General features: G+C 25.5%; 1 protein-coding gene across 2 annotated transcripts; it reads right to left on the bottom strand.

The window, feature by feature from the left end:
* Positions 1-4,794: 4,794 nt before the first annotated feature.
* Positions 4,795-11,936, bottom strand: LOC126906997 (histone-arginine methyltransferase CARMER-like). 2 transcript variants are annotated; one of them, XM_050687974.1, is made up of 12 exons: positions 11,782-11,936; positions 11,458-11,693; positions 11,224-11,352; positions 11,057-11,160; positions 10,786-11,001; positions 10,545-10,722; positions 9,693-9,783; positions 7,465-7,860; positions 7,201-7,391; positions 7,023-7,127; positions 5,683-5,810; positions 4,795-5,614 (listed from the first exon to the last, which is right to left on the bottom strand). In XM_050687974.1, exons 2-12 carry the CDS (start codon positions 11,645-11,647, stop codon positions 5,447-5,449), a joined length of 1,896 nt encoding a protein of 631 aa, XP_050543931.1. In that variant the 5' UTR covers positions 11,648-11,693; positions 11,782-11,936; the 3' UTR covers positions 4,795-5,446. The 2 variants fall into 2 exon arrangements, with proteins under 2 accessions (XP_050543931.1, XP_050543932.1); XM_050687975.1 differs by having other exon boundaries at positions 11,458-11,930.
* Positions 11,937-12,063: the final 127 nt, after the last annotated feature.

Genomic DNA, 12,063 nt, shown 5'->3' with positions numbered 1-12,063 from the left:
ATTTAGGTTTTTTGTGTAAGGGGCTAATTGGCGATGTAGAGCCTTGATTGTTCTTACCAGAATAACGCGAATTTTCCATGGAGATTTGTGGGTTGGAAGATTGCAGAGTGCTTCTACGGCGCAATGGGGGGTGGTGCTGATCACCTCCTCCCGGATTAGGTCTGGATTGCATCCAGAGCCCCGGCGGACACAGTAAATGTGCCAAAAAGGCGGAACTATGGATTCAAAACTAAAAAAAAATTATGAATAACGGAATAGTATTCTAAAAATAGGCGGGTAAATACAAACGTACGCGAGATAAACACGTCCGTACAATACGACCGATAAATCGTAACTACAAATAATTCTTATAAGCAAGGAATATTTTATACATAATAATTGTTCACAATGGACAATACGTAGTTAAAATGTTGATAACGAGTGAAACATCAAACGAGAACATTAAAAGTAGAAACCAACAGTTAAAATTATAAATAGCCAAATGCAATATTCTCAATAGACTTTGGCTTTTGTTAGTATTGTAATCTGATTACAGAAAAATGATACAAAATTACAATTTTAGTGTATCTGTTTTTGACAAAATGAATATTTGTGATATTAGACTGATGAAAACTGTATCAACATAAAATTACGACTAAATTATCATCTTTATCAGTAAATTAACGAATGAAAAATATAAATAGTAAACACTTGTGCATTGCGATAACATATTGCTTTTTTTTTATTATTCTTTTCGAAAACATTAACAGTCACTTAATAATTATTTAACATTATTTCTTGTTGCGCCTATAGTGAGGCTTAAAAAAAGCACGGATCCCTAACTTAGGAATCCAGTCATCCCCTTCCTAACACTGAGTTTATTGAGTGGATAGTCAAACCAAATATTTAAAAAATATTCCCTCCTTCCTATGCATAATTTCTGCAGGAGTCTTTATATGAAATCAGATAGTTTATTTTTAGCATAAACTATCAGATATGTAAAAAAACTATGGAATAGTCTTTATAACTATCGTAATATAAACACCAAATAATTTAAAAAAATATTCAAATAGTTAAATCGAATAGCCTTGAATAGACTATTTGAAGAGTTCTAACGAAGAATTTTTTTAAGTACACGTAATTATAATAAAAAGATAAATGTTAACAAATATTTACCTTTCTTAAAATTAATGACTTTTTTTTGATTATGAAGGAACTTTTCTATTTGTTCGGGAATGTTTGTTTTATACGTAACGAAAATATTTATAAATACCAATACCTTATTTTACACTTGATATCTGTGTACTATTCTTTGTCTAGCGTTACCTGCTCTATTATCTTGTAAAGGCATAATATCAATAAAATGGACAGCTCGTTTTCAATTTTTTTGAGATTCGGTCTCACTAACAAAAAAACTAACACAAAACATACAATCCTACCTACCAAATCTTTTAATTTGAATTTGAGTTTTTTAACATTTACATTCAAGCAGCTATGATTTATTAGTTTATGAGAAATTATTATTTTCTACTATAACGATAAAATTTTTTTAGTCAAGTAAAAAATGTTGAAAAATTGAGTAATGTAGTATTTGCACAATTCTTAAACGCTGGTTGTAACTATTATGTAGTTATAGTCTATTAACTTATGTCAAATGTACAAACTGTTTTACACAATGATGTAATATTACAATATAAAATGACTTCTGGTCATTCAAAGTATTTTATAACTTAAATAATATAGGTAATCATCAAAAATGTTCAATTCGTACATGAATATTAAAAGATAACTAAAAAAAAAATAATAAAATACACCCATCATGGTAAAATTAATACCTTCTCAGATTCGCATCGAAGCTAAAAATCCACAACATAGAAGAATTATTAGAAATCATCAAAGAGGGGGTGCACTTTTATGAATTTACGTTAAGTGACTCTTTTATATACAATTTATAATGAAAATTGTTGGCTTTTTTTTAAGATGGATATTAAATTCGAAATAAGATTTTCTAATCATAAAAACCTCCTTTCAATAACACATGTTTTATAAATATAAAATCTCAAAAATTGTTTACTATAGCTTCATAAAAATATATCAACTATTATAATATACATCTAACAATACAAATGACTGCCTGTAAAAATATATCGTTAAATAGTTGTTAATATGAACGAGTTAATTTTTTTTTCACCAATAAATGTATCTATTATAAATTCTTGGTAAATACTTACATAATAATCCAATGAAAGTTTAAATCCAGCGTTACATATGACGTCTACACAATTACAGCAACGTTCTTACTATGACATGAATTGAAGTATAAAATTTCAATTATAGATAAACTATAACACTTCAATGAGTTTAACAGGCTTCATCAAAGTTGGTATTTCATGTCATTGGTCGGATTTTAAAAGAACGGATTACATAATTTTTAAAATCCGTCAATAAACTCAACAACAATTTAACTTTTTAGATAATTAATTTGATTATATTAAACTGGGGTATTTCTTATCATTTTTCACAAAAGTATTGTGTGTATAAATTTATTATTACACGTCTTACTTTATCTAACATATTAGTCTATAGTATAAATTAAAATAGCCTGTAAGTTTATACCTTAAGGAATTAAGTATACACTACGTGATCAGGGATATATTTGGGTCAAAGATAACTTATGAAAACAATTTTTTATTGAAAATTATCTTTTCCCTAAAAAAAATAATTTAGTAGTTACAATTAAAGAGCTCTGCAAAAACGAGAAAATTCAATTTTTTTTTAAATTTTTCAGGAAACTAAAAAAACCAGATATTCTTAACATGTATTCTTACCTACCGCTAAATTTATCAAATTATTTATTATAATTATTTTTTCTCGGATAATCGTGTTGGTCGTTTTAATCCGCTTAAGAACCGTCAAAATGTAATCTAGGAAGCTTAACAATCCTTAAAATTGTGAAAATTATTTGTATAATTTTTACAATTTTGGATTTAGCCATGTTTTATTGTTTGTTTATAATTAAAATAATATATTAAAATACATATAACTCATAAATACTATCTATAAGTTGTAATCGGTCTATCAAAATTATTTGTAAACAAATAATTAATTTTATATTTCAAAAAATTTAAAAATAAAAAAAGTTTATTTTTTTATTACAGACAAATAATATAAAAACATGCTTTTAACATATTTCAAAACTGTAAATTTTATTTAAAATATAGGTAACACAAAATATTGACTGAATCAAAAGTTATTAAATTTATCAAAACATTGTGCATGACTGTATTATAATGAGTATTATTATTAATCATTTAATATATTTATAATAACTGGAAAATTAAACGTTTTTATTTATTTTTTTCTGTTAATTAACTTTTTGGTGAAGATTTTGCTATTTGAAATGTTTTAAAATTATACGCTAAATTGTAAAACATTTAACTATTATAGAAAATCGCATTAAACATTTTTTTCATAATTTCAAAATTTCGTTTATTTTTGAATCTTTTAAAAATAATAAAGCATTTTGGATTTTTATTTACAATTGTTAAAAATTCAAACGAATACATTTATAAATTGTAGTGCTAAAATTGAAATTTGTTAAAAAAACCTCTTATGGTTATAATAGGATATTTTAACTTAGTAATAAAATTGTACACAGGAAAAATTATATAAGAAACATTCACTCTTAGTCTAAAATCACAATGGCTTCAAAGTCAATCAATTTCAAGATACTATAATAATTTAAACAGAAGCGCAAGTCGAAAATTTGTGGCGTTTGCTGGAGATATATATGCGAAACATAGACGTGGCATGTTTAAGAAAAGGATATTAAGTAATCATAATTTCTTATGATTACATATCAAATTTATCAGTTATCGGGATGAAAATAATTTTTTTAAATTAAATTAATTTTATATTAAAAATTCTTACGTTGTTTTTAAGAGAAAAACTAAGTTCATACAGAAATTCTCTTTAATTAAAAAATAGATAAGAAACCATCTATACTCTATTTACTTAGTTCAGGCCTTAATTATACTAATAGGTATAATCGAGACTAGATTTTTGAATGGGCATCAAGAAAAGCTGTTTGATCATAACTGAAATTGTAGATAATAAATAAATTAATAGTAATATAACTTTAAATCTTTGAAAGTTATTTTATCAATTAGCAAAATACAAGACTAGGTTTTTCTTTTTCCTCGCCTTAATCCCAATTACTTGGGGTCGTCGAACGTTTTTCCTTTGTAGTTCCCTATTTTTCGTGGGTCCAGGTTCCCCTTTAATCCAAGACAACATTATTTTAAATTATATTTATTAATTGCATAATTGTTATAAGACTTTTAATTTAGTATTTAAAAAATGAAATGGATAATGCGACTTGTTGTCATAGCTAACCAAATTATTTGAATCTGGTGGCATATTTATGGGTGGGGTTAATGGGTTTTCATGAATATTAAGTTATAGTAGAGAAGTAGTAGAAAGGTGGTGCTATTACAACTATATATTCTTAAAGCTGTCTAGATTTCCAAACAAAATTTCTTAATATGCTATTGTTTTGAACTACTTAAAATTAATATATATTTTTACAAAAAAAAATTATATATAGATATTTTAATTTTAAAGAAATTTTTCAACTATAAAATATTTTCAGTATGTTGCTTTTCTTAAAAAATGCTTAAAGTGAATTTATTGTTGTTGCATTAAGTTCTTAAATTGAGTAGTAATGTTCTTTGTGTACAAAATTTATAAATTAAACCGTATTTAACATTTTTTTTTTTTATAAAAAGTTTAACAAAAATATTAAAAACTAAAATCAATTTTAAAATTTTTTAATCATATTTTTAAAAAAGTACAATAATTAAAAAAGTAATATACACTTTACAATACTATCCTACAACTTTAAATGATTCTTACATAATTTTATTGTATATGATGGTAAATAATAAATTTCATTTATTTATTTAATAAAATTAATTTACAAGTCTGAACTAAAAACAGGCTACTTTTTTTTTGACAATGTTTAATTTTTAAACATTAGTATACTGACATTTAACTTACTAATTTAACTAATATTTAATTAGTTCTACCAAACCATAAAACTAAAATTATTATGTGAATAATAATTTAACTAATAAAAACCAACTTAGTACTGTCAAAATGCAATACTAAGAGGATGTTTTTAACTTTTTAGAACAATTCTCTGTTTACATAATTGTTTCTGATATAATATAGAATGTTTTTCAAAATACATAGTTCTTGTAGTTATAAAACCTGATATACATTGTAATCTATAGAATTTAATACAATATAAAATATAAAAAAACTAGTTTTTTATGACGTCATATAACTTATTATAAAATTCTAATTAAATTACAAAAGGGAACATTCTTGATAAGAAAATTGCTAGTTGGAATCTTATGTATTTAATTATAATATACATGTTTGAATAATCAAATAGGCTAAAACATCATCGATATGATATATTTAACACATTTGTTGCAGCAGCATTTGGTGTTACATAATCTCCAATCATTAGAGTATTATTCACAGGGAAATTACCCATTGATGCAGTTAGAGAACCTCCAGCTGCTGCAGGAACTGTAGCTGCTCCTAATAATAACTGTTGATTTTGAGTCTGAAAAATATTTGTAAATTAATTAGTTATAAGGGAGAAATAGTATATAGTTCTCAAAGTTAATATACTTGGTACAAAGTAGGTGATATTCCTCCTCCTATTAGTTGTGCTCCTGCAGTAGAGGTAGCTGTGCTAACACGTTGCCGTCCAGTACTACTTATTGATCCAGGATGTATATTAGGTTGAGGTACTGTAACTAAAAAAAAAAATTTAGTATTGGGATAATTTTATTTTAAAGTCTAGTGCTATATATATTTTTGCTAATACTGCAACAGTACATGCCCCAGTTTTGCAGGCTTTCAGGATGATCAAAAAACAAATTTTAATTATACACGTTTTAATAAAATGGAAATTTTATTTTTATAGCATAAAATGTTTATTTAATGTTTAATTATATTATTATTAGTATAGTAAAATTTCCCAAAACTAAATACATGGAAAATTTTTGAGAAATTTCTGAAAAGTTAGAAATTTTTGTATAAAAACTTTCAACTTACTATTTTCTACAGTTAATTATCTCTAATTTTAATTTTAAATAACTATAAATAACTTTCAAATGTATATATTGACATTTCTCAGCCTTTATTCGTCTAGATATAATGTTAATAACTTGAAATAGTTATACTTCCTACCTCACATCAATATATTTTTTAAATGACTTTCAAAATACTATTTTACAAGTTGGATCAGGAATTTTTTTCAATTTGATAGTTTTCTATTTTATAAGCTATTTAATGTTGTTTAAAAGAAAAAAATAAAGTTGACACCCTTTGAATTTGTAAATAAGTGAGTGGATTGGTATAGATGAATCATCCTGCAATATAAAAACTACATAACATTATTTAATTATATTTTCATAAAAAAAAAAAACGTGGATAATAAGAAAATATGACTTTCTTCTTAATAATTTATTTTTCATTAAATATAAAACTATCATGGTAAAATTAGAATAAAATATAAGGGATAGTAAATTTTTTCTAAAAATAAAGAAGCTAATTTTTAATATGCAGAGCTAATTTTTTCAGTGGAATTAATTTTAAAATTTTTTGAATATAAATTCATTTATATAGGCATTATTAGTCAAATATATATATTTTTTTACATGTTTTAATAATTTTAATAACATAATTTAATTAATCTTCTAAGAATTTGTTTACAATTAAAAACATATTTTTAAACTTCTTAGACGTACATAAATCAAGACTAATAAAATACCAATTTTTCATTTTCATGAATACATATGTTTTATAGGACTTCTATTTAGTGATTTCGACCTCACAACACCCATCATTATTGATGTCTCATTTTATGAATTTTGAAGATACATACTGTTGCAGTAAAAGTAATTATATGAATAATTAATTATTCTTTATAAATTTTATTTATAAAAAATTTGAAATTGTGTTACCTAAGCTAATAAGATTTCCATTATTGCCCACAACTGCTGGTGCTGGTGATATATCCATAGCAATATCAGTGGCATACCCATTCAATGGAATACCATTGACTAGAGCTAAATTATTTAATTTTTTAAATATTATCTAATTTATTTATTGCCATACATTTTATTTTTTTAATATTCATACCAGATGTTGTACTTTGAAGTTCAATATTAGCCCAATAACTCTCACTTGGAGAAATTGTGTTAACACCAGGTGGTGGTTGAGGGGGTTGACCAGTATATCTAAAGTATGGATTTTTAAGATCTAAATTATTTGAAGAACTTGTATGTGGCAAACCATCAATCATTAAAGTCATCAAAACATCATAACTTTGTCTATAGAAATTACATTTATAATTTAGTTCAAATAAATATAACAGCTTAAAGAAATTAAAAATAAAATACTAACCTAACATTAGCTTGAAGAGAAACACTTCCAGTCAATACTTGTCCAACTTTGACAAGTACAGGTTTTTCCAAAAGACACCTTACTTGATACCAATGGGTTAATGACTCAGTAGGAGAAGTTGATAACCAAAGAGTTTGGTTTGAACCCTGAAATGCAACATCAAACCAAAAAGCAAGCCCATGAACAGTTCCTGATTCAAGTATGTAAAACTCAAGAGGTATATCTATTTTGTGTAATTGTTGTTCATCAGCAGTTAGAAAGTCTAAACTATGTTTAACTGATTTTGCTAAGCAAATTCTTATATCAAAAGTATCAACTATGGGTTGACGAAAATATTCTCGCATTGCCACATCACGGAGTGAACTCAGGTCTACACCATGAAAACATGTTTGAACCCTAAATAAAATAGAAAAAATTAATTAATTTTTGTAACAATTCACAATTTTTTATTCATTAATTTAATAAAATTGCACCCTCAAAATATATAATTTTACCATTATTTTAAAATAATTAAATTTTGAAAATAATAAATACTACTGTCATTAAATTGAAAAGTGAATTTTTAATTTATATTTCCAAGGTTTTAAAATTGGTAAACATTTTTTTCTGTAAGTTGGCAGAACTATTAGTAATATTTGTGATAAATTTCATGTCAATATACGCTAATGTTTGAGAAATACTTCGTTTTGTGAGGTACTAAAAATGAATTCTGTGATTTTTACTATATTTGAATATATTGAACAAAGTTGCATTAAATTTTGTTTGAAAAATGAAATTTTGGCTGTAGAAACATTGACGATGCTACAGATAGCCTTTGGAGATCAGTCTTTACAGAATGTTTACAAGTGGTACAATAAGTTCAAGGCCTGCCAAGAGAGTGTTGCGAAAAATGGGTTATAAATTGTTCAAAAACATCAACTGATGAATATGAAATGAAATAAATGGTATTTGAAAATCATTGATAGACTGTTAGACATCACTGATAGTTTGGCATATAATTTGGATTAATGCAGGCAGTTTTAAATGATGAATTGGGCTTAAGAAGAGTCAATTCTTAAATGGTTGCAAAAACACTAAATTTTTTGAAAAAGATTGTAATGTTAGCATCGGTGAAACAATGCTTTCTAGCTATCGGGATATAACGCAATCATAACTGGAGATAAGACTTGGATCTTTGCTTACACTCCCAAAAAATAACTGATTAAACAAGCAATTATTGTGCCAAAAGGAATATTATTTAAGTGTTATGCTTTGTTTGCATGAAGCTGTTCATAAAAATAGGCCAGAGTTAATAAACAATTTTTGATTTTTTCATTAAGATAGTGTGCTATTATCTCACAAGGTATTGGTATTTGCTAGAATTTCGCCAAAAATTCAATAAATACTGTTCCACAATCTGCTTATCCACCTGATTTAGCAAACTCTAGAGACTGCTCACAGTCATAACTTAATTAAGGAAATAAAAGCCAAATCGCAGATGGCTATGAAGGCTTTTCTAAAAGGAGGATTTTACCAAGTACTTTGATGACTTATTGGCATAAGTGTATTGCAGCAGAAGGGAATGAAATAGATTTGAAAGAATAAATGAAAATTTTGAAAATTCACCTTTTAATTTGATCACAGTAGTAAGTGCACAGAGAAAAATAAAATATTTGTTTAGAAAACAAACTAATTTCAGTTATCATAGTAATGAATTTTGATTAGAATGGTAAAAAAACTATATTTTAAGATTCATTACAAAGCCTACTACATTTATTTGTATATATAAATGTTAGTGATGTTACAACCCCTAATTTTTAGGGTCAAATTTAACTTTCAATTTTTCAGTTGATCTATACATCAATTGTAATCATCACTAATATATATATATATAGTGACACCGTAGAACATGGTAAAATACTAATATATAATGGCAATACTAGTAGGGACCCAGAACCTGCTAGTATTCAAGAAAAGGAACATCACTTTTCTAAATGATTAAACCTTGATATGTACTTATCCTAAAATTATAATCGCCCCATCAACATTTTTGACAAGAAAATAGTTTAAAAGTTTCAAAAAAATTTAAATTAAAACTTTTTTTTCTTATTAGTTATAAATAATTAAAGAAATATGCTTTAAATACTTCTAAGAAAATTTTTAACTTATGGATAATTGAATTAAAAGTTACAAATGATGTCACTTAGAACTGAGACACCTGTATATTATATTAAAGCCTAAGATCATACCAGAAACTTGCTTTATTCGTTTGTTCCATAAATAATGCATCATCTGTAAATGGTGCTATGTGTAAATCACCTTTACTTGGATACATTTTACCTATATAAACAAAAGTAACAAGAATTTTACTAATAATAAATTAAATAACATGCATGCGCACAGTAAAAAGTGTAGTCTTATCAAGACCAGATACTAACACATTAAAATGTTACAAATTAAGTTAAATTAACTTTGTTTTGATTACTAACTTATTTAGTAAAATTAACTACATCCTTCATTTAGTAATTTTGGTTTTTTTTTTAAATAATTTAAGTTAGTGTTCAATAAATGTAATTGATAAAACTATTTAGTAACATACTGAAATAGAATTATTATTTTTTATTGAAAATAGATTAAAAAATATATGTTTTGTTTCTCTTGGAGCTTTTGGACTTAAGATAACTATCTATTTTTTTAATAGCAATAACAGAATTATATAGTATATGAGTGTTACTGAGTAATACTATATAAAATTTTAGAAATAGATTTCCTTGTAGTTTTTATGGTAGATTATTGAAATTTTATATTTTTTTTCAAAAAAAAAAAATTATCTTTTAAATAGACATCATAAATATCTACTAGCTAACTTAAGTTAAAAAGTTATTATTATTTTTGAAGTATCAGGTAACTTAACTGAGTTAACTATTAAAACTTAGTAACTTGGCCAGCCTTGGTGTTTATACTAAAATTTGTTTTCTAAAAGTCATATTGTTACCAAAATTATAAAGGATTAGTTAAAATTAGTATGCTTTAAATTATATAACAAAATAAATGTAGACAAAAGTTGCTAGAAAATACAAGTGTACTAATTTAACACTAACCTCCTGGTTTAAGCCATTTTTTTGCATGTAGATAAGTTTCAAGCATCCGTTCATTGTATAACATATAGCCCATTGGTTCTGATATAATAACATCTACTTCTTCAGGTAATTCAATTTCTTCAATTTTACCAGGAATAACAACTATTTTATCATCTAAATTGTTGGCATTTACTAAAGACTAATTGAATAAAATATACAATATATGTCAATTAATTTAAATATTTTCTCAAAGAATACATACCTGAGCATGTTGTGCCATTGAACTAGCTTCAACAGCATACACTTTTTTAGCACCAGCTTGTATAGAAAAAAATGATAAAATTCCAGATCCAGCACCAACATCTAAAACTACTTTATCAGCAAAATCTATAGTGTTGACAAGTACAGCTTTTTGATATGTGCTTGTTCGTATATAATCTTGTAACATATTTTGTTGTTGGGACAAGTATCCATAAAACTAATGCATTACATATTAAAATAAATTAAAATTTAAAAAAATTTTAATAGATTACTTGAAAATATTGAGTAGCTGAAGCTTCATCTGTACGGTTTGAGAACACAGATATATGATTACCTTTTTTAGCACGAGCTAGTGATGCAGTAAATTCAAATAAATCTAATAAAACAAATATGAGGTTATAAAAATGTTAGTAAATTTTATAAATTAAAAAAAAATTACCATTATGAGTTTTAAATTGTAAAGTATAAGTGTGATCACTTATTTGTACTGCATATTTATCTCTGGCTATTTTACAATAATCTACTGAATAATCTGGTGTAAACTCAGCAATTATTTTACTGTGACTATCTATAAAAAATGTATTTATAAATTTAATAACTCTGAAACTATAAGTGATTAACATAAAAATAAGTTCAAGAATACAGTAATTATGTAATATAAAATATTACAAACCTAGCAATTTAAATTGTATTCCTTGAGAAACTACACCACTCTCAGCAGTACTACAAGTGATTATTGTTGTGATGTGTGCTGGCGAATATTCAATAGCATTATTTGTGTCATTTTCTTGGTTTAAATCGAGTTGAACGATTTTAATCAATTCCAATCTATGGATTTTTCCATTATGTAGTGGTGATGCCATTTTAGGTCAGAAATTGAAGTAAACCGTCGTATTCCAGTATATAACTCTTTTTAAAAAATAGAATACTCAAAATACCAAGGTAGTTCTTTAACAAATAAATTAGTTAATAAATAAGACGAAATGAGGATATTTACCGTTATCTTAATAAAAGTATAAATCGATGTTTTTTGGGTGGTAGCAACAATTATTGAAAGCTGCTAAACCGTGCAGCGGCCGAACAACGCGGTCTTTTCATATGTAATGGAACTAACGATTTAACGTGTGCGAGTGGTAAGGCCTTAGAGTAGATATTGTTTGTATACAGTTATTTGATAAAAATATTAAAAACCCTAGTTGTGTTTACTATAAACTCGTTTGTGGTTACATATTTGAACTAAAGATTATCAGCTGCTACTGAGTGATGACAGAAAACACCA

This window comes from Daktulosphaira vitifoliae, unplaced genomic scaffold (genome assembly GCF_025091365.1).
Source record: "Daktulosphaira vitifoliae isolate Bord-2020 unplaced genomic scaffold, ASM2509136v1 Scaffold_5, whole genome shotgun sequence".
In the NCBI taxonomy this organism is placed as follows: Eukaryota; Metazoa; Arthropoda; class Insecta; order Hemiptera; family Phylloxeridae; genus Daktulosphaira; species Daktulosphaira vitifoliae.
This window is presented reverse-complemented; position numbering and strand designations above follow the sequence as displayed.

Coding starts and splice junctions, on each gene's coding strand:
- LOC126906997 (XM_050687974.1), bottom strand. CDS start 11,647: ATGGCATCACCACTACATAATGGAAAAATCCATAGATTGGAATTGATT. Junction 11,161..11,223: donor ACAATTTAAAACTCATAATG/GTAATTTTTTTT, acceptor TTGTTTTATTAG/ATTTATTTGAATTTACTGCA. Junction 11,002..11,056: donor CAGCTACTCAATATTTTCAA/GTAATCTATTAA, acceptor GTAATGCATTAG/TTTTATGGATACTTGTCCCA.